General features: G+C 41.0%; 1 protein-coding gene across 6 annotated transcripts in view; it reads left to right on the top strand.

Moving 5' to 3' along the window:
* Positions 1 to 18,738, top strand: part of LOC143292975 (Golgi-specific brefeldin A-resistance guanine nucleotide exchange factor 1-like) — a 233,267-nt gene that overhangs the window by 174,979 nt on the left and 39,550 nt on the right. For all 6 annotated transcript variants that reach the window (XM_076603709.1, XM_076603706.1, XM_076603708.1 and 3 more), the window contains exon 31: positions 10,227 to 10,455. In XM_076603709.1, the coding sequence (XP_076459824.1) occupies positions 10,227 to 10,455 (229 nt within the window). The remainder of the gene's footprint in view (positions 1 to 10,226; positions 10,456 to 18,738) is intronic.

The raw sequence follows: 18,738 nt of genomic DNA, 5'->3' as shown, positions 1-18,738 counted from the left end.
TCTCATCTTGCTCTCTGCACTCCACAGTGCATTGCTGTAACAGCCTTCCTCTCCGTTGAACCGATAGGTTTCTTCCGCAGATTCTGCCGGATCCAGACTTCGCATGCATGGGTAGACACACCCCGGGGGCCAACTGCGTGTGGCATGCACACAGCACAGTGGAGCTAGATGGCCGTCGGTGGCTCTCCTGAGCCGACGCCCTTTTATGGATCTCCATAAGGGTGTCTAGCCACCCGCCTCACCAGTCCCGGAAGGGAGCAATGGGAGTGCCGGTTTAGTCGCCGGCAACCCGACCCTGAACAGGTTGTACTGGATTACAGGTTACCAGTAGCAGATCTAATGACCTGACCTGACCATCTTTACTAACTGCACTCATGAAGTGCATGTATTGCCACACCGTCAGCTGACGTAATTTCAGAAAATATTGGAGTCAAATGCACTGGAAGTTGCAACTGAAGTGATGAATGTGAGTACCAACAGCCCCAGGGGCTGGACAAAGATGCAGATTGTGCCATGTTTGAGTGAGTGAGAGTGTGTGCATATGTGTCTGTGTGCACATGTGTGTACACGTATGTGTGTATCTGTGTGTTTAGTGTTTGCGTGCATGTGTGTGTGTGTATATGTGTGCATGTGCGCCCACGTGTATGTGTGCATTTCTGTGTGTCTGTGTGCGTGTGCGCCCACATGTACGTGTGTGTGTGAGCATCTGTTTGTTTATATTTATTGTATGTGAGCGATTGTAAAACGTGTTTGTGCACGTGTGTTTGTGTGTGTGTGTGTGTAGCGTGCGCACGTTTTCCCTGTCAAATTTAGATCAACCCCTTGGCTGCCTATATGACAAGATAACTCGTCAGCGCAATTGTGTACGCTTTGCTGCCACAGTGACAAGATAACTCATCACGATATATTCTGACTTTTCCCTGGTTTTGTTGACAAAAATACTGGTAGCTTTAGCTTGGGGAATCTTCTGGATTCCATTGATAGCCAGAAACCCCATGTACGTCGTGAGGCAGCCCTTTCTTTGAACGATTTGGTTGGGTAACTGCTGTAGTGTTTTGCCTGGTTCCTCGCTTACTCAGCAAAATGTCAGACACCGTGCTCGAGCTATGCAATTGTTGTGCACAAAAACAACCAAGATTGCTTTCTTTAGCTGATGCTCAGAAAGAATTGAAGCATGAATTTAAAGAAGACGACAGTGATGAACTTTTATCCGATGATTCGATAGAAAATAAAGGGAGCAATGAAGAGACTGGCCAAGATACAATGATCAGTGAGTGATGCTGGCTACACAGAGCATACTACAGAATTGCGACCAAATTATGAGCAGTACACAGTGTGAGCGATATTCTTGGCACTTAGCCAACACGGTCTGATGAGAACTGGATAAAGTGACTGAGTCAGAAAGGGGAAAGTGGAGGGTGGTGGAGGGACAAGGGGGCATGGCCTCACATCTATATGCTATTACTTAGTTATCGCAGTAAATTGAGTAGTATGTCTCTTGTTATTGTGGTTGTGTTTACAGGTATTATCCATTTGTCCAGACAATATTGTATTGTGCAAATTTTCTGACTAATGTTTGTAATGAACAAGTTGAAAATTTGACCAAAAAAAAAAAAAGATTTCAAAACAACAGCATGTCATTTGAAATGTGCAAAATTGGAAAACATCAAGTGTTTTTTTGTTTTTTTTTATCTTTATTCACTTACCTTTCTGTAAATATATACTTTTATAGGTTTCTCTCCAATAACAAAGCGCACATAATTTTAAAAAAATATATACCCTTTTTTGGGGAAAAAACCCAGGCAGATAGATTTCACTTAAATCCTATTTCCCTGGCAGCGAAAGGGTTAAAGTGTGAAAAACACGGTGCCGTGGGCAAATCGATACACTCAATTAAAATCCTAGTGTTTATAGCCCAGGGGACTAATCAAGTTCAGTTCATGGATATGAATTTAAGTTCTTCATCCTGTTTATCGCCCATGTGATCACAAACAAATTGGATTGTCCCTTTTGACACATTTTGCACTAATTTCTTCAGTTGAAAGTTTATCATCTCTTCTTTTAACATTTTAAAACAGTTTTCTCAGTAAATGCTGCTAAATATATATATTTTTTAATTATGTCACTAAATACTGAAAAACAAAAAAAAACAACAACAAAAATTGAAAAATAGGTATACTGTACTCACCATGCATGTCATACCCATCAGCTAATCCACAAGGCAGTACAGGATGATTTTCTCACACAGTAAGGTTCCCTGATTCTCATGAATCAGTCAAATGTTGCACAACAAACTGTTAAAAAAATAATAAAATAGAAGATCACAACACTGGAAAGACAGAAAAAGCAAAACCATACAAATCCATCACTTGAAAAAATGAAGAAAAAAACCCTATTTACACATTTCTGCTGCAGCTAGATATTATTTGCTGTAGTCCTTGACTTTGTGGAACACCTCAAAGCATGGAACAACACAGAGGGGCACTTTACACTGTTTGCACATGATTGTGGTGGCTTTTTTTGTGTGTTTTTCACCTCTTGACGTCACGCTGCTTGTGCTTTGTGTTTGGCATAGCACACCTTGCACCCTCTCTGTGTTTTCCTGGTCTGCTGCTCCTTGGTGGGTGGAATGTTGGCAGGCCAGTGACTGCCTGGCCTCAGTCTCCCCATGTCTGCTCCTGTGTCTGGCAGATCTCCTCCTTATGCATGTAAAGTGTTTTGAAACGTTTGCCACTTTATGCACAAGTGACTTTGTTGGGATTGAAACCGAAACTTTGTAGCAATTAACATCAGTGCTTTTTCTGACACAGCAGATGATGGGGCACAAACAGTTCATGGCAAGTTAGTTTATTTAGATTTGAGACCTGTAGCCAGATTACCAAAGTTACACACGCACGCACAGACACAGCTGAATTGAATGCACGTGCGCGCCTGCACACACACACACACTCTTTGAAATCACATGAATGCACTCACATATTATACACATACTCTGATTTAAAAAAAAAAAAAAATCTCTGTCCTTCACACTTGCACATGTGCACACATATGAGCACTCACACAATCACACAGAGCTTAATAATACGCACATGCGCGAGTGCACTCACACACACTCTCTCTCTCTTTCTCGCACACACACACACACACACACACACACACACACATACACACATAGAGATTGAAAACACGCGCGCGCGCACACACACACACACACACACACACACACACAGAATTGTATGTAAAGCAATGCACATATATATGCACACATACAAACTTGCACTTTTTCCTCCCACCTTCTCCCCTCTCTCTCTGTCTCTTTGTCCGTTCCTCTCTCCCTCTTTCTGTCACTCCCGGCCTTTCTCTTTCTTGCATATACACACAGAGTTGTATTGAAAACACACACGCACACGCATGCGCAGAGAGAGAGAGATCTATTGAATTTGAAAGCAAAGCATACTCATGCACAAATACAACTTGCATTCTTTCCTCCCACCATCTCCCCTCTCTTTCTCTCTGCCTCCCTCTCTCTCTCTCTCGTTTACACACAGTTGAAACCACACATACACACACACATGTGCTCACTCACGCTCACTTGCTGTCTCTCTTTCTTTCTCCCTCACACACAGTTTAGTTGAACTTGCACACAAACCCAGTACAGGCTGGGGAACTCTCAGCAATCCGCCATTTTCAGGGGAAGAGCAGTTGATTTCAGAGGGGAAAAAAGTCACTCCCAACCCCCGCCCCACTCCTGCAGACTTCACTTTCATGATTTGCTGAGGTACCCCTACTCTCTCTCTTGAGTCTCCTGCCAGTGGTGGGGGAAAGGGGTGGAGTGGGGGCGGGGGGATAAAACCACTGTCAATGACTGTGGAAACTTTGGCATTGAGCCACGAGACACTGACCACAGTTATAGCTGAGAATCCTTGACTACTAAAAGTGATATAACCAGTCACAGACCCACCTCCTCCTCCCTCCAGTCATTCCACTTCCCCCTTTCTTTCCTCAACCAACAGACACGCCTGTCAGTGGAACAGAGACTACAGCTGAAGAGACCAGATGGTCAGTTACATTGGTACAGTGCAAACTTTTGTGCTAAGAACATTTTCCTTGAAAAGACCACACACACACACACACACACACACACACACACACACACACAAAAGAGAGGCCCCCCAAACCTCTTAAAAATCACTAATTTCATTTTCGGGCCCTGGACCCTGGCCGATTTTCAGAGGAAACTCTCCTGGACAATTCCCCAGCCTCACACACACACACACACACACACACACACACACACACACACACACACACACATACACAGGGAGAGAGAGTTGTATTTAAAGCAGTGCACATACATGCACACACACAAACTTTAACTCTTTCCTCCCATGTCCCGCCCGACCCCCATTCCCAATCTCTTTGTCTATCTGTCTGTCTGTCTCTCTTTCTCACATATACACAGAGAGTTGCATTGAACACACACACACACACACACACACACACACACACACACAACAAGATTTTACAAGTTTGAAAGCAAAAACACTTCAGTTTGGGAAGAATTGGACTCTTTTTTTTGTCTTCTGTTGGTTGGAATACCTCAGCAGCATTGGTGGCCCGCAAGTGCAGATTTTATGGTTTGAAATTGAGAAAAACCTTCAGCTTCAGGGGGCTTTGCCCTTTCAGACTCAGTCACAATTTCCCAGTCTCATGCCTGCTTTTGCATGTATTGCAAAAAAAAACAAAAAAACAAAAAAAACAGAAACAAAGAAAACAAAACAAATGCAAAATAAACGTCAATAATATTTCGCAGCATATACACATGCATAATAATTCAGGAATGACAGTATAAATAACACACATGCACAGACATGCCCACGCATAATACAGTGACACACCCATTGCACAGACACACCCCCACACAATTTAATAAGTGCACACACAGAAAATGATAATTTTACATTTATCTATACAAATTATTCATTAAAAATTGTAAAAATCAACATTATTTACACAAGAAATAAATTAGCAACAATATCAAATTGTAAACACACCTCAACAGGAGTGGGCGTGTCTGGAAAGTCAGTGAGAGTCCTGGGGTCCCAGTGAAAGGTGCAGCCAGTGGGAAGTTTGTCAGGTCTTTTACCCACTCATACAAGTACTCTGTACTCTTGTTCCTCATTGTCAATATCTACAGTCATCAAGTCATCTTGTCTTGCAGTATGGCCGTCACAAGTGTCACTGTCGATTTCTGTCTCAGGGTCATAGGGGTCAGTCAGCAAAGTTTCGTCGTCACTTTCAAAATCATCATCTGGTACTAACTGAATGTCATCATCATCAGAAAAATCATCAGATAATTCGTCACCACTGTCAAGGAGGTCACGTTCAATGTCTGATCCTTCTTCTGTCACAATTTCGACAGCCTCACGCAGGGAGTTCGTTCGCCTCGCCGCCATTTTGGTTATGTAAAGGTCGACCTCAGAGTACAGAAAAGTATAGAAAAAAAGCCTTTCACACGGTTAACGGTCAAGGGGAAATAACTCAGTTTTTCCTAGACTGATCCCACAAGACAGCCTGGTTAGTTTCCTCTTAATTGACCACTGCTGAGTGCATGAAAAAAATTCTGCAATCCGCCAAATCCTACACTACAGCATGTCATTCTGAGTGGGCGGAGCTCAGGCGCCGCTATGCCAGCACATCTCCAATGAGTTCACACTAACAATTGCCTGTTCCCTTTATCTGTCAGTCTGAGACATTTGTCAGTACTGATTAGATACAATTTTAACAGGCTGTTTATGTAAGATAAGAAAACCATTCATTTGTCTTTATTTTTATGATAATATGATATTTATGTCAATTTTGGCGGTAAAAAATACTTGGGAAAAAATGCACACATTGTCACTCTGGAACTATGCTTTTTGCCCATCCAAGCTACACTTGTATCTGTTTGTGGGTGAACAGGTCTGTTGTGGGTGCATCCATGTTGTCTTGTACTAATGAGATAAGCCTGCCTGAACATAATGTTGATTAACAGCAGGTCATGCTTGGCACATTTTGCTCAGCAGTAGGAGGCCGTTTCTGTTCATCTTCCCAACTCCATGTTTTCCTATCACTACTCTCCAATGGTTGTAGTCTCTGCCATCTTTGGCATTGAAGTCACCAAGCACTATGGACATGTTGGAGGCAGGTGTTGCACATCAGCATAAAAACTCTCTCTGATCTCCTCTGTGCTCCTCATGCTTGTGATGGTGATAAAGTGTTTGCTGCTGATAAGGAGGTCGTGCTTCATAAGCCTTTAACTCTCTCCAGATGACGGAATGTGTGAGCAATCCTACATAAATTGTATTCAGATTCAGACGACGGAATGGAATGGCATTTTCCAAAAATAAAAATCCATCATGCACTGTACACGTGATTTTGTGATTAGCCAAGCAGAGTGCACTATTCTGGGTCACTCCACAACCGAATGGTATGATTAGCCAGCCTGTTATGTGTGGCCTATCTTGCACACACGCTGACAAAGTCACTGTCCGGTCACCTGCTTATGTGGCAGCCTGTTAGCAAATGGCACCTGAAGCTGGTTCTTCTCAAAATGTTGCGGAGCAAGGCAGCGATGGCAACATTTTAGTGTTGCCGAAGTACTTGAAATGCTACGAACTGAAGGGTCAGAGATCGAAGAGGTGGATGATGACGAAGAAGAAAGTGAATTAAGTGCAGAAAGTGAGCATGGGTATGGCGATTTGGGATGAAAAATTGGCATTATTTTGTTCATAATGGCAAAACTGTAGAAATAAGATGGGAAGTTTGATTTTTATTTTTTATATGTAATAGCCCAACACGTAATAAACCAGTTCTGAAAGTTTCATTTTCTTACTCGGTATTTTGTATTTTTTGTAATTTTTTCCCAAACCCTTACAAATGGACCGTCTGTGGGGAAAAGAAAGGGAGAAAACTTGCTGTCCCGAGTGAGTTGACTGGTGCTATTGGGGTGGTTGGGAATCTGTTTCAGGAGGCTAGACCTGATGGCAAATCCAGCTTTGTGTGTTCTGTCCTCATGCAGAGCTTTGCCTTTTCAGAAGAAGGTGTATCTGCTGCCTAATACTGTCAATGACCCTGTAAGCCCACGATTTCTCGCAATCCCATAATTTCCCTCACTTTATCAGAAATAGTTCCTTTGTTGTCGGAGTTGGTTTTTTTTTGTTTTTCCCCTTGCAGATCTAAGAGAAAAATGAGAGAGAGAAAATGAAACAAGAAATGGGGGAAATGATAATGACAGTCATAATAATGACTGTGGTGTTTCCAAAGGCATCAACAATAGACGGTGAAGGTGATGGCACAGTACTGGTTTTAAAAAAGTGTGAATGCATGTGTATGTCAGGTAGTGTGTGTGTGTGTTTACTTGGCTGGTTGATTTGGTCTTTCACTCTTTATATATATATATATATATATATATATATATATATATATATATATATATATATATATATATTCATGTTCTAAGTGTCTTCTGTGAAACTGAGAATCTATTTTCAGTGCAGTCTTGCATACGAAAGGATGCTGACACAAACAGATGAACAAATGAGCAAATATGAAATGAAGAACATTCTAAATAAATGTGACATTACAACAAACATCAAAACTATTTGGTCCAGTTTTCATGCGTCCTTGGTGAGGGTAAAGCATTGTGAAACATCTTTTTTGCTATCACATATATGTAAAAAGCTGAATCATTTTGATGTTATTCCCAACATCCAGGAATGAGTCAGTTCAAATCATATTATATTATATTATATTATATTATATTATATCATGTTGTATTATATTATATTATATTTCTGTTTGAGTTATATGCATTGCATAAATTTCATTGTTTGCTATTGATTCCAATGTGGAATTTGAAATCGATGCTCTGCAATGATCCATCTTACGTGAAATACAATAAATAGTTGTATTTCAGTGTCAGTACTGTTCATGTCTTCGCAAACGCCACTGTCATTATCATGATCATCAATATCGTTGCCTCTGTTTTTCTCTTTTCTTTTTCTCTCTCATTTTTCTCATAGATTTGCATTGGGAAAAGACAAGAAACCAACTCCATTGACAATTGATATACTTTTGATAAAAATAAAGGGGACTTCCCACGATTTCTCACACCTTTCTCAAAGTGAGAGAAACCGTGGGATTGCGAGAAATCGTGGGCTTACATACCCTTCTTCACCAAGTCGAGTTTAGCTGATTGCGATGTCAACATTGTATCTCAGCAGTTCTTTGGCGATTAGGGCTATACTTCTCTGAGGCCTGGAGACATGTCTCGATCCATGAGGGTATGTATATTCCACATACCAATGTCTATTTTCTGCTTTCCCTGTTTGAAATGACTGCAGATGTCTGCCAGCCACATTACACTAGTCCGAACAGTTTAGTGCAGGCTTTGTTTTGGCCCCCTTTTCTAGGCCCCTCCTTTACTTGGGTGAGCATTGCTGTCCTAAAGTGGCTGCTCAGTCACTTGGAATGCTGCCAAAGTTATATGCTGCCCAGTAAAGAAAAGAACAATGACCACTGGGCAATCCACAACAGATCTACTTGCCTTTCAAGAGTCTGTTAAACTTAGCTACCACTTGCCATGCACATCTAAAGAATTTTACACTTTCTGGGTGGACCAGTTTTAGGCAAACTTCAGGAATCATTTGGAGAGAAATATTCATAGATCTTGAAGATGAGCATGCCTTTTCAAGGATTCCCACAATGTGTATCCATTTTGGTGTTCATGCTTAAGATACACAGTGCTAAGAAATGTTTGAACAGGCTTGGCTGTTAGTCAGTGACTACAGTAGTTTGCATACCTCCAGTCATCCTGATTTGAGTTACAGACAAGGCTACATCATTATCAAAATTCTAGGAGTGAGAGAATGAATCTAATAATTTTGTCAAAAGAAATGGACTTGTCCAGAGTGATTACAGTGTATATTACACCTGAAAATATGTTTGGCAATTTTAATATGGTTTATCAAGGCCAGAAGGTTGTGATGAAGACAGACAAAGTTTGAAACTTTGACAGATCTGTGTTATGATTGAAGTGCAATTAAATGCTGATCGATGCATGCTGCTAAAGATGGAATTCTTCCATTTTAACATATACCAGTACTAATAACTCCTGCCCCCCCCCCCCCACCCCCCCCTTTACCTCAACCTCACCCTTCTCCCAGCTGGGGCTGGTTTTGTTCCTGGTGTTTTACAAGTATCACTTGTAAGACCTGAAGGCTTTGCCTCTTATTTTTGATATTTCCATAAATTGATGTATTATTGTGTGCAGTAAGGTGGGGGTGGGTCATGTTTTTAGGCTTTCTGTCAAGTTAGCCCCCATTTCTGTCTTGAGGAAATGTAATATCTGGACAGGTAGATAAGAGGTGTAACATGATACAATGTTATCAGGTTTACACCAGGTTGATATATGAAAAAAGACCTGTCAGTACTTCACAAATTTCCAGAACAGACAAATCTCTTAGATAATGCCTCAACTTTCACAGTGTTTTTTTCTGGCTGTGTGTTGAACAAGTTGGCAAATCAACCTCTGCATCTCCTGTTATCTTTACAAATTTAGGATCAATAATTAGCATGCATTTGAAAATATTAATTCAAAGCTGGACTGTTTTACCATGTACTTTGGCTATATGTATAAGCAATCATTTATGTAAGATATTTATCACAATCTGGATCAATGGGAGCGAAAATAGGTTTGTCAATAAGGCCTGCATTCCAAACCGGGAGAAATGAAATGATCCGTTGAAACTTCTAGCTATGATGACATCCATCACATACCTAGTATGTTGTCCTGTTCATCTATATGTGTTGTATTGTGACATATTCCAAATGAAATACTGTTTAAACCAAATGATCTGTTGAGAATAGGGTAGCCTTATGATGAGTGCAGGGAAAAGAAATACCATAAGGAAAACACATACTATAAAACAAACAGAAAGCAGATCAGTTGCTTTTAATGTTGTGACAGGCTTTCACAAAGAAAAGGAATGTAAACCATAAAAGGTTTATTCTTGTGAAAGACTTCTTGAAGAGATCAAGATATGTGTTTTATTTAAGTGCAGATTCATGTTTTATTAGGATATATTTGTAATACCAGGTGGTATGACAGTGAAGAAAGTGTGATAGCTCTATTCAGCAAGCAATTTATTTATTTATTTATTTTTTTTTTTGTACATTTCTCTAAGGTGAACCGAGAAGAATCCTCCAGTTCTGGTTTCCCACCTGTGCCAGCCCGAGTGAACCAGTACAGCATTGAGCTGCGTGAAGAACTGGTGCGGATAGATCGCCGGTCCTTGATGAAGGCTGCAGAAACACTGGCCTTCCTAGTGAGGGATGCAGCCCATGTTACACCTCACAACTTCCAAAGTTGTGTTCATGCCATCCGTGTTTTTGTTGAAGCCAGCGTCAATGGAGGTAGGTTGTTATAAGGTGTCAAAATACATGTGGTCTTGACAGGTGTTAACATAGTTCTTGATTGGAAGATGCATACAATAAAGTTCAATTTGTTCAACTTTTGGAGCTGCTACTAAAAGTATGGAGTAAGTTTGGAAATAAGAAGATGGATGGAAGCAGCACTTCATGAAAGAGCCATTGTCCAACATCTTGGAGATAGGATTTAAGCATTTAAATTTTCCATGGGGCTGCCACAAAGATCTTTCCCCCTGTCCTTTACAAAGTTTTTTTGAAAGGACTTTCATATTTGAACAACAATGGACTGGCTTGTATACTCACTTTAGTAGATAATGACCTTGTCTTCAAAACTTCAAAAAAGTGCTTAACTCACTCTACCCTCAGTCAAAATGGCCGGGTTTCCCTCTCAAATCGCACTATTTTAAGCAGTTTTTAAAAAATCACAAAAAATCAACCACTCACCCTACAAACATAAAACACATACCAGTGGACAGATATAACAATGAATTTACTAAAAATGCTTACCTTAAGTGAAGGAGCCACATGGTTTTGATGATATAGGTAATCCAATATGATACACTTTGGCAGGAAAACAAAAAAAAATTTTGAACACAGGTAATCCACTTCTTCATGCTCTGAATCCTCCTACACTGGTTCAGTCACACTCCTGTACTCTTGGTTTGATGTGCTTATGATACTATTTATGCATGCTGTATAAAAAAAAAAGAGATTTGATGAGAATATATTGGAAAAAAAACACAAAAAACTGATTGCTGCTTGCAGTCTTGAAAAACACACTGGAAAACATTTGCAGGACTGTACACTCATTGGAAAAAACACCACACATACACTCTTTTTTACACAATGCACACACTGTAGACACTTCAGTGACACTGTTACTTGCTGAAGTCTTGTTTGGTGTGGTAGATTTCAAAACAGGGCACAGCACATAGGGCTTTCTGGCACTGCCGACACTGAAACTTGGTGCACTGCACCCTGTTCTTCAGGTGCTCTCTGGTGGCTCCTCTTGCCTTCTTCTTGGCATAGCACACAACACAGTGCCTGTAGCCTGTGTTCTCCATGAAGTGTTGGTGCTTGCAGTCGAGGCGGTTGACTTCCTCGTTGACCGGGGCAGCAGCACGATTCCGCTCCTCATCATCCCCAACTGGAAGACTGGCGAGGTCGCAGCATACTGATATGTCAAATTGTTCCAGTGTCAGCGGTTTTTTCCCCAGACTCCTGTGCAGCTTGTTGTAGAGGCAGTGAGACTGGATCATTGTGAGGGTCAAAAGGTGGAAGGCCAGCTTCTTCCACCATTTGATGGTCTTCCGGTGCATAGGCATGTATGAGATCATCTGGTCACTGCGGTCAACACCAGCCATATTGCCAATGTAGTCAACAACAGCCGTGGGTTTTCTTTTGTGTTCTGACCGTGATCTCACTGCAATCATTTCAGGGATGTGGTGAGTTGTTATCATATGCACATCCCTCTTGTCCTTCCACCTAATGACCATCACCTGATTCAGTCTCCTGTAGTCCATCTGGCAGCGGGCGAAGGCTCCAGTCACCAAATCCTTTGGCATGCCCACCCGGTTAGCCCGCACAGTGCCTACACATCCAGTGTTGACAGCAGTGAGACTGTGGGCCAAGGTGGGTGAGCAATAGTAATTGTCCACATAAAGGACATAGCCGCAGTCTTGCAGTTGGTCGAGGAGCCTGAAGACAACATCGTGGGGGTGGTTGCTGAGACCCGGCTTGTGGCAGTACACCTCAAGGTTCCACACATACCCCGAGGAGCTCTCACACAGCTCATACAGCTTGATGCCCCACTTTACAGGCTTGTCCTTCATGTAGACCCGGAAAGATGACCGGCCTCTCCAGGGGCAAAGGGCCTCATCGATGCAGATATTCTGCTCCGGGATGTACACAGTCTTGAAGAGCTGAAACATGCAAACAGTTTTTACTATTGTGGACAATCACAATATGTATGATACAGCAAACCATCACCACTACTTCAGCTAATACTACCACTATCTACTAACATTTGCTATCATTTGAACTGATAATATTTAACAAGTGGGGAAGAATAAATAATATAACACACACACACACACACACACACACACACACACACACACACACACACACACACACATTTGTGCGTGGTTTCATGTAACTGTGCATGCGTGTCTTATAAACCTTGTTCAGGTTTAATTGACATTAAAATTGATTCTGATTCTGATTCTGATTCATACACACACACACACAGGCATGCACACACATACACACACACACACACACACACACACACACACACACACACACACATTCAAAACAAACACACAAAAAAGAAAATAACTTACATGCACAAAGTGGTCAATCAATGGTCTCAGCTTGTGGATCATGGTCTGGATGGTTTCACTCCAGGAATGTAGAGTTGTCGTTCAGGTGGAAGAACGACAGGATGGCTCTGAACCTGTCGCGTTTCAACAGCTTGGAGGCAAATCCAGTTTTCATAACTGGATTAGTACACCAGTAGTCCACTATTCTTGGTTTCTTTACTATCCCCATGTGGATGAGGATAGCCAGAAATTTTCTAATTTCATCCAGTGTCACAGGCTTCCAGGTGTTGAACTGTGACGGTGGGGAAAGTTCTTCCCTTTGCTGTACCTGCTGGATATTTTTTGCAGCATAACGGTTTGTCTCTGTTTTCATGTGTTTTAGTATACTTTTATCAATGAAAAGACTGTAAAAATCAATTGGTTTGCAGTCCTCCCAAGGCGGCAATTTGAGGGGGCCCTGAAATCCTGGTGTCAAACCGAAGGGTGGGTTGAGTGAAAAATTGGCCAAATTTCTACTCCAGTCATACATATAATCTGGATCTATATGATCATCAAACAGATTGTCCTGATCTATTTCCATCTCCTCGGGTTCTTCTCCATTAGTTGGAGAATCAGCCGCTGCAGCAGGCGCACGTGTTGGTGTCGAGTTTCGCTGACCAGTCATTCCGCTTTCATCATCGTCAGTGTCAGCGACTTCGTCATCGTTTTCGTCAGGAATATAGTCAGAATCAGAGGCCGAAATTTCGTCACATGCATCGTCGAACATTCCAACAACAGCATCTTCATCATCAGACCCGGTTTCATGAATCAATTTGAGTGCTTGAGCCATTCTTATGTTCTACACGAACCGGTTGCGCCTTGGTGTCGCCATGTTGAAAACCAAATGGAGTTGCGGGTTCGGGTGGTTCGCTTCACAAACAAAGAAAACTGCTATAGAACGAACGAACAATGGTCTAAGGGAAGGAACTCGCAAGAAAAGTGTCTGAGCTATCTGAAAACTGTGAGTTATCGCCCTTAAAGTAAGATCGGTAACGTTAAAAAAGGATCAAAACCTGTCGTGACAATGCGTCCGACAGGCTTTCAAGTGAGCAGAATAGCGTCGGAAACCGGCGGCCGACCAGATGTTGTTGAGTTAAGAAGGAACTGCAGCCATTTAGAAATAGCAATCTCTCCCTATAGTTTCAGGACAGGATCTTCAATCAGTTTAGTGAAAACCCAAACATTGCTGTGCACTCGCAACAACAAAATCGTGAATAGATCATCCCCAGCCATCTCATTCAACAAAATTCAGCTTGAGAAAAATGATAGTCTACGTCACTTAGGAATACAGTTTGACAGGATACTGACCTCCAGAAATCCATCAAACTGAAAGCACTGCTCTGAAATGCAAAACGGGTCTTTCAGTCTTAAAGGCATGGGCAGCTAGAGGCATAAAACATCATCATCTCGTCTCACTTTGTTAAGCAGTCGTTCTCATTGTGACTGACTAAGGGTTGGGACTTAACACTTTTTCAAAGCAGCCTCTTGAAATTGAAATTAGAAATAATCAAAAATGACTTATACTGGGAACAGTGAAAGACACTCTTACTGAGATCATGTGGTACCTGCTTGACCTTCCTTCAATGCTGACCTGACACAAGTTAGAACACATATGCCCTACTTAAGAGTTATAGAAAAACCTTCAAAACCCCCTGCATGATACTATGAAGGAACCAAAAAGCAGTCATCTAGGACTTGGAAAATCATAGATGGGACAATCAGAAGGCTTGTATGCCAGATACAAGACCTGAAAGAAATAAAAGAATGGGAAGAATACCTAGGATACTTTAAACACCTCTGTAAGATAATCATTTCACCCACTCTTGGAAGACATTGACAGGAATGGTCAGAGGGCAGAACTGATGCAGAAATGAAGCTACTGATTTAAAATGAGAAAATAATAATAAATTAGGCATTATGATATATACAGACAGTTCAGTCACCAAAGATTTGTCCAATTGGATATACACTGTAAAAATATTATTCTTTTACATTTGGATCAACTTATGCAGTTTACACAATGTCATGGTGTAAATCAGAAGCATTTCTTGCATGCTAACTAAGCAAGGTTCTCATGAGACACACCAGGAAGGTGCATTTCTGTTTTCCACCTCACGGCAAGAGTGGCTAGGTTCTTGTGAGTCAAGGCTAGGTAGCCTTCAGACCATCTTTGCTGCAAGGTAAGCATAAAATTTACTTCCCGCCTTGCATTCGTTTCATTGCACATGTTCTCCTCACCTTCACCACTCGCTCTTTTGCTGCTTGCATGCAAGCGTGCTCACTATTAAGAAACGTCTCTGGTAATTGTAGTAATTTAATTGTTAATATGAAGGAAAATATCCTAAACCCTGGGAGATTGCCAAAAAAGGTTTTTGTTGCAAGCTATCGAAGCTAGAAAGGGGTACCGCCCAGTAGTGCTACATGTCAATAATGCTATATGTTTTTATCACTATGTCCAATAGCACTGCATGTTGATAGCACTATAGTTTTTAGTTTTATCATCTTAATAGTGCTACCTCTCAACAGCGCTATGCGTCAGTATTAGTACCCATCGATGGCACTTTTTTTTTCTTTTTCTTTTTTTTTTTGCCGACCTCTCATCAGCACTGCATGTCAGTATCACTACATGTCGATAGCACTACTTTTTGCCGACCTTTCAGTCACTTATAACTACGTTTCATTAGCACTGTACTACAGATGTAGCTTACAACTGTTGAACAGTCTTGTACTCAGTGAAATGCAGTTCACACCCACTGTCTTATTTCCTTTATTATTCACTCTCAGTAGGATGGAGGGGTATTGGGGTCAGAAAATGATTGAAGAAGGAATTCTTTGCATAACAAATTTACCCTAATACCCTAAGATTTTTTTTACCTTTTATGAAAATAAAGTTCAGTTAAGTGAGATTGGGCCTTTACCGAGACCCTGTAAAATGTAAATTGAGGTGCCTGATTATAATTATATCATAGTCACAGACGTTACGAAGGGAATTCTGTCTGCAAACCCTGTCAAGCATTTACACAGACCTGGCCAATCGGATCTAAACAATAATAAGAAAATTTTTGGTTTTAGTACTTCATGACAGGTTGTTTTCAGTTTCCCATAGCAACAACAGTATTGTCTTCAGGCAAAATTCTGTAGAAAAACTCACTCTAATATATATATATATATATATATATATATATATATATATATATATATATATATATATCTGTGTGTGTGTGTGTGTGTGTGTGTGTGTGTGTGTGTGCACTCAAGGCCTGACAAGCGTGTTGGTTTATGCTGCTGACAGGCATCTGCCAAACAGATGTGGTGTAGCATATATGGATTTGTCCAAATGAAGTGATGCCTCTTTGGGAAACTGAAAGTGAATGACAGGTCCCTTGATGAGGGATCATAGTATCAGAACAAGTTGCTATTAAAATTATGTTGTGTACACTTGATTTTCCTTTCAACTCCCCTGAAGGTCAAGAATTGATAAAAGGAATGACATTTGTTGATAATCAAGCAGTACTATCTTGCTTAAAACATTACAGTTGTGCTATGAGCACCTGCTGCCAACAATCACATACATTCTCTTTTATTTGGAATGAAGCGTTGATTCAGTTCTGTGCTTATTATTTATCCGAAAGAGGTTTGTTCACTTGTGATATCACTGGACTGAGAAGGAAAGGTGTGGACTATTTTTTCTACTGGTTTGTTGTCTTTCAATGTGTACTTACAAGTGTCAGTTTAGGAAATCAGTAATTTCCAAATAATTACACAAATTTTCAGACATTTCCAGAAATAACTGCATCCTGCTATTTCCCAGTAATAACTGCAAATTGGTAATATTTACTTCCCATTCTGCCATATTTTCAGGGAAATATTTCAGTTGTGAAAGATTCAGTTAACTTTCATTTCTGATTTTCAGTGAAACATTATTTCCCATTGTTCCCAGATTCCTATGATACATATGTTCCTTTCATTCATGGATTTAGAGAAGAGAAAGTAAGTACAAAACAGGGTACCTATTTTGCAGACTTATGGCAGCTCAGCTCACCACAGTACACTAAATTGTCATATATACTGTTGTACATAGAATTGATGTGAGTTGTCTGTGCCCCTGTTGACATCTCTGGTGAAACTCAGATAACAGGTGAGCTTAGGGTCAAACATAAAGCATGCAAGTATGTACCACATGCAGTGTTTTGCTTGGAGGTCAGTCACACTCACAAACACTGATTACAAAATACTAGCAAAAATATTTGCAGGAAGATTGAGCAAAGTAGTATCAAAAGTGATAAATCAAGACCAATATGAATATATTAAATGGAGAAGTATTTCAACAATGATAATAACAATCAAGACCAATATGAATATATTAACCTCTTGACTGCGCTGTTGACGTACGGCGTACGTCATGAAATGTCGCTCAGCAATGCTGTATTGACGTGCGCCGTACGTCATGTTACAACGTTCCATGTTTCGAGTCCCGCATTACAGAAAATACAGTCTGCTAACCATTAAATTAGCTCCCCTGAGAGCTCTTTATCTCCTGAGTTCCATAAGCTAAAATTATTCATTGGATTGTCATATTTATGGCGAAAGTTTTGCAAGTTTGTACGAAGCTCAAGTTGTGTTTGCAAAGCCATGGCTGAACGCAGACAAACCCAAACACTTGCACTTGTATTGAAAGAATTCTTTCGCGATGCAAACAGTAGAGATGAAGATTGTAGACTGAATGACACAGAGCTGCGTGAAGTTGATGCCGAAGACGCTGATTTTGACAGTGGAGGGGGGTGGGAAGTGGCGTTGTGTGACGAAACTGAAGACAAGCAAGCTCAGCTGATTCAAGATGCAGGTGGGTGCTTTCGAGGTTTGTCAGTTTATTATTTGCTGTCCGTTTGTTGTAACAATGAATATGACTGCATTGTGTGTGTTTTGAATGTGTTAGCTGTGGTAAGTGGCTTCGTCAGTCACTGATCAGTGTGTGTGAGTGAGAGTCAGTCACGTGGGTACTGTGTCTGACCATCACAGCCCAGGGGGGCGTGGCTTGCTGGCTGGCTCATTGTTGATGACAGCGTGTGTCGCTCGCCTGCAGCTTTCTGTGTGTTCGTTCCTGAGTGTGTATTGGTTTGTTATTGTTGTTGTTGTGTGTGTGAGAGAGAGAGAGAGGGAGGTGGGGGGGGGGGAAGAGATGATGTTTATAAAACTGAAATCAGAGAATGATATACAGAACTGTATGTCTAAATTACTTTGTAAATGCAACACTTGTAGAAGTGTGTGTGTGTGTGTGTGTTGTCATTTTGTTTTGTATGAGAAAGAGAGAATGAAGGGGGTGTGGCATACCATGAACCAGTTTCAGTGTGTGTGTGTTTTGGGGGGTGGGGTAGGTATGTGTGTGTTTGTATTTCAGCTTCTGAAAACAATCAGAAATAAAATGGTACCATTTCATGATCTTTTTATATGTAAAAACAACAACAACAAAAAACCCAAACCCAACAGACTTAGTCTTTTATGCAGTGTGTTTCAGGTATGCAGCATGCTGATGATCATGATGTTCATCCTGGACTATCTGGAGTTGACAACTTGCCACAAACCTACAACTGAAGACCAGCAGCAGCAAGACCAAAGGGCAGTAAACAAGCCTCCAGCAATTCTGGATTACAACAAAAACATGGGTGCCATGGACCATCATGACCAACAGCTGCAGCCCTACGATGTCACAAGGAAAACCTTGAAGTGGTACAAATAGCTATGTGTGCATTTTCTACAAATTGCCATGCTGAATGCACACATCCTCTACAAAAAAGCAGGCAACAGCAGTACACTCCTGGACTTCAGAAGGATGTAATTAGTGCCATGATTTTTGGTGACCAAGACACTGCTAAAGATGACCACGCTGTTTGTCTTGTGTGGACGA

Source organism: Babylonia areolata, chromosome 18, assembly GCF_041734735.1.
Source record: "Babylonia areolata isolate BAREFJ2019XMU chromosome 18, ASM4173473v1, whole genome shotgun sequence".
NCBI lineage: Eukaryota > Metazoa > Mollusca > Gastropoda > Neogastropoda > Buccinidae > Babylonia > Babylonia areolata.
The sequence above is the reverse complement of the archived record's forward strand: the minus strand, read 5'-3'. Positions and strand labels throughout refer to the sequence as shown.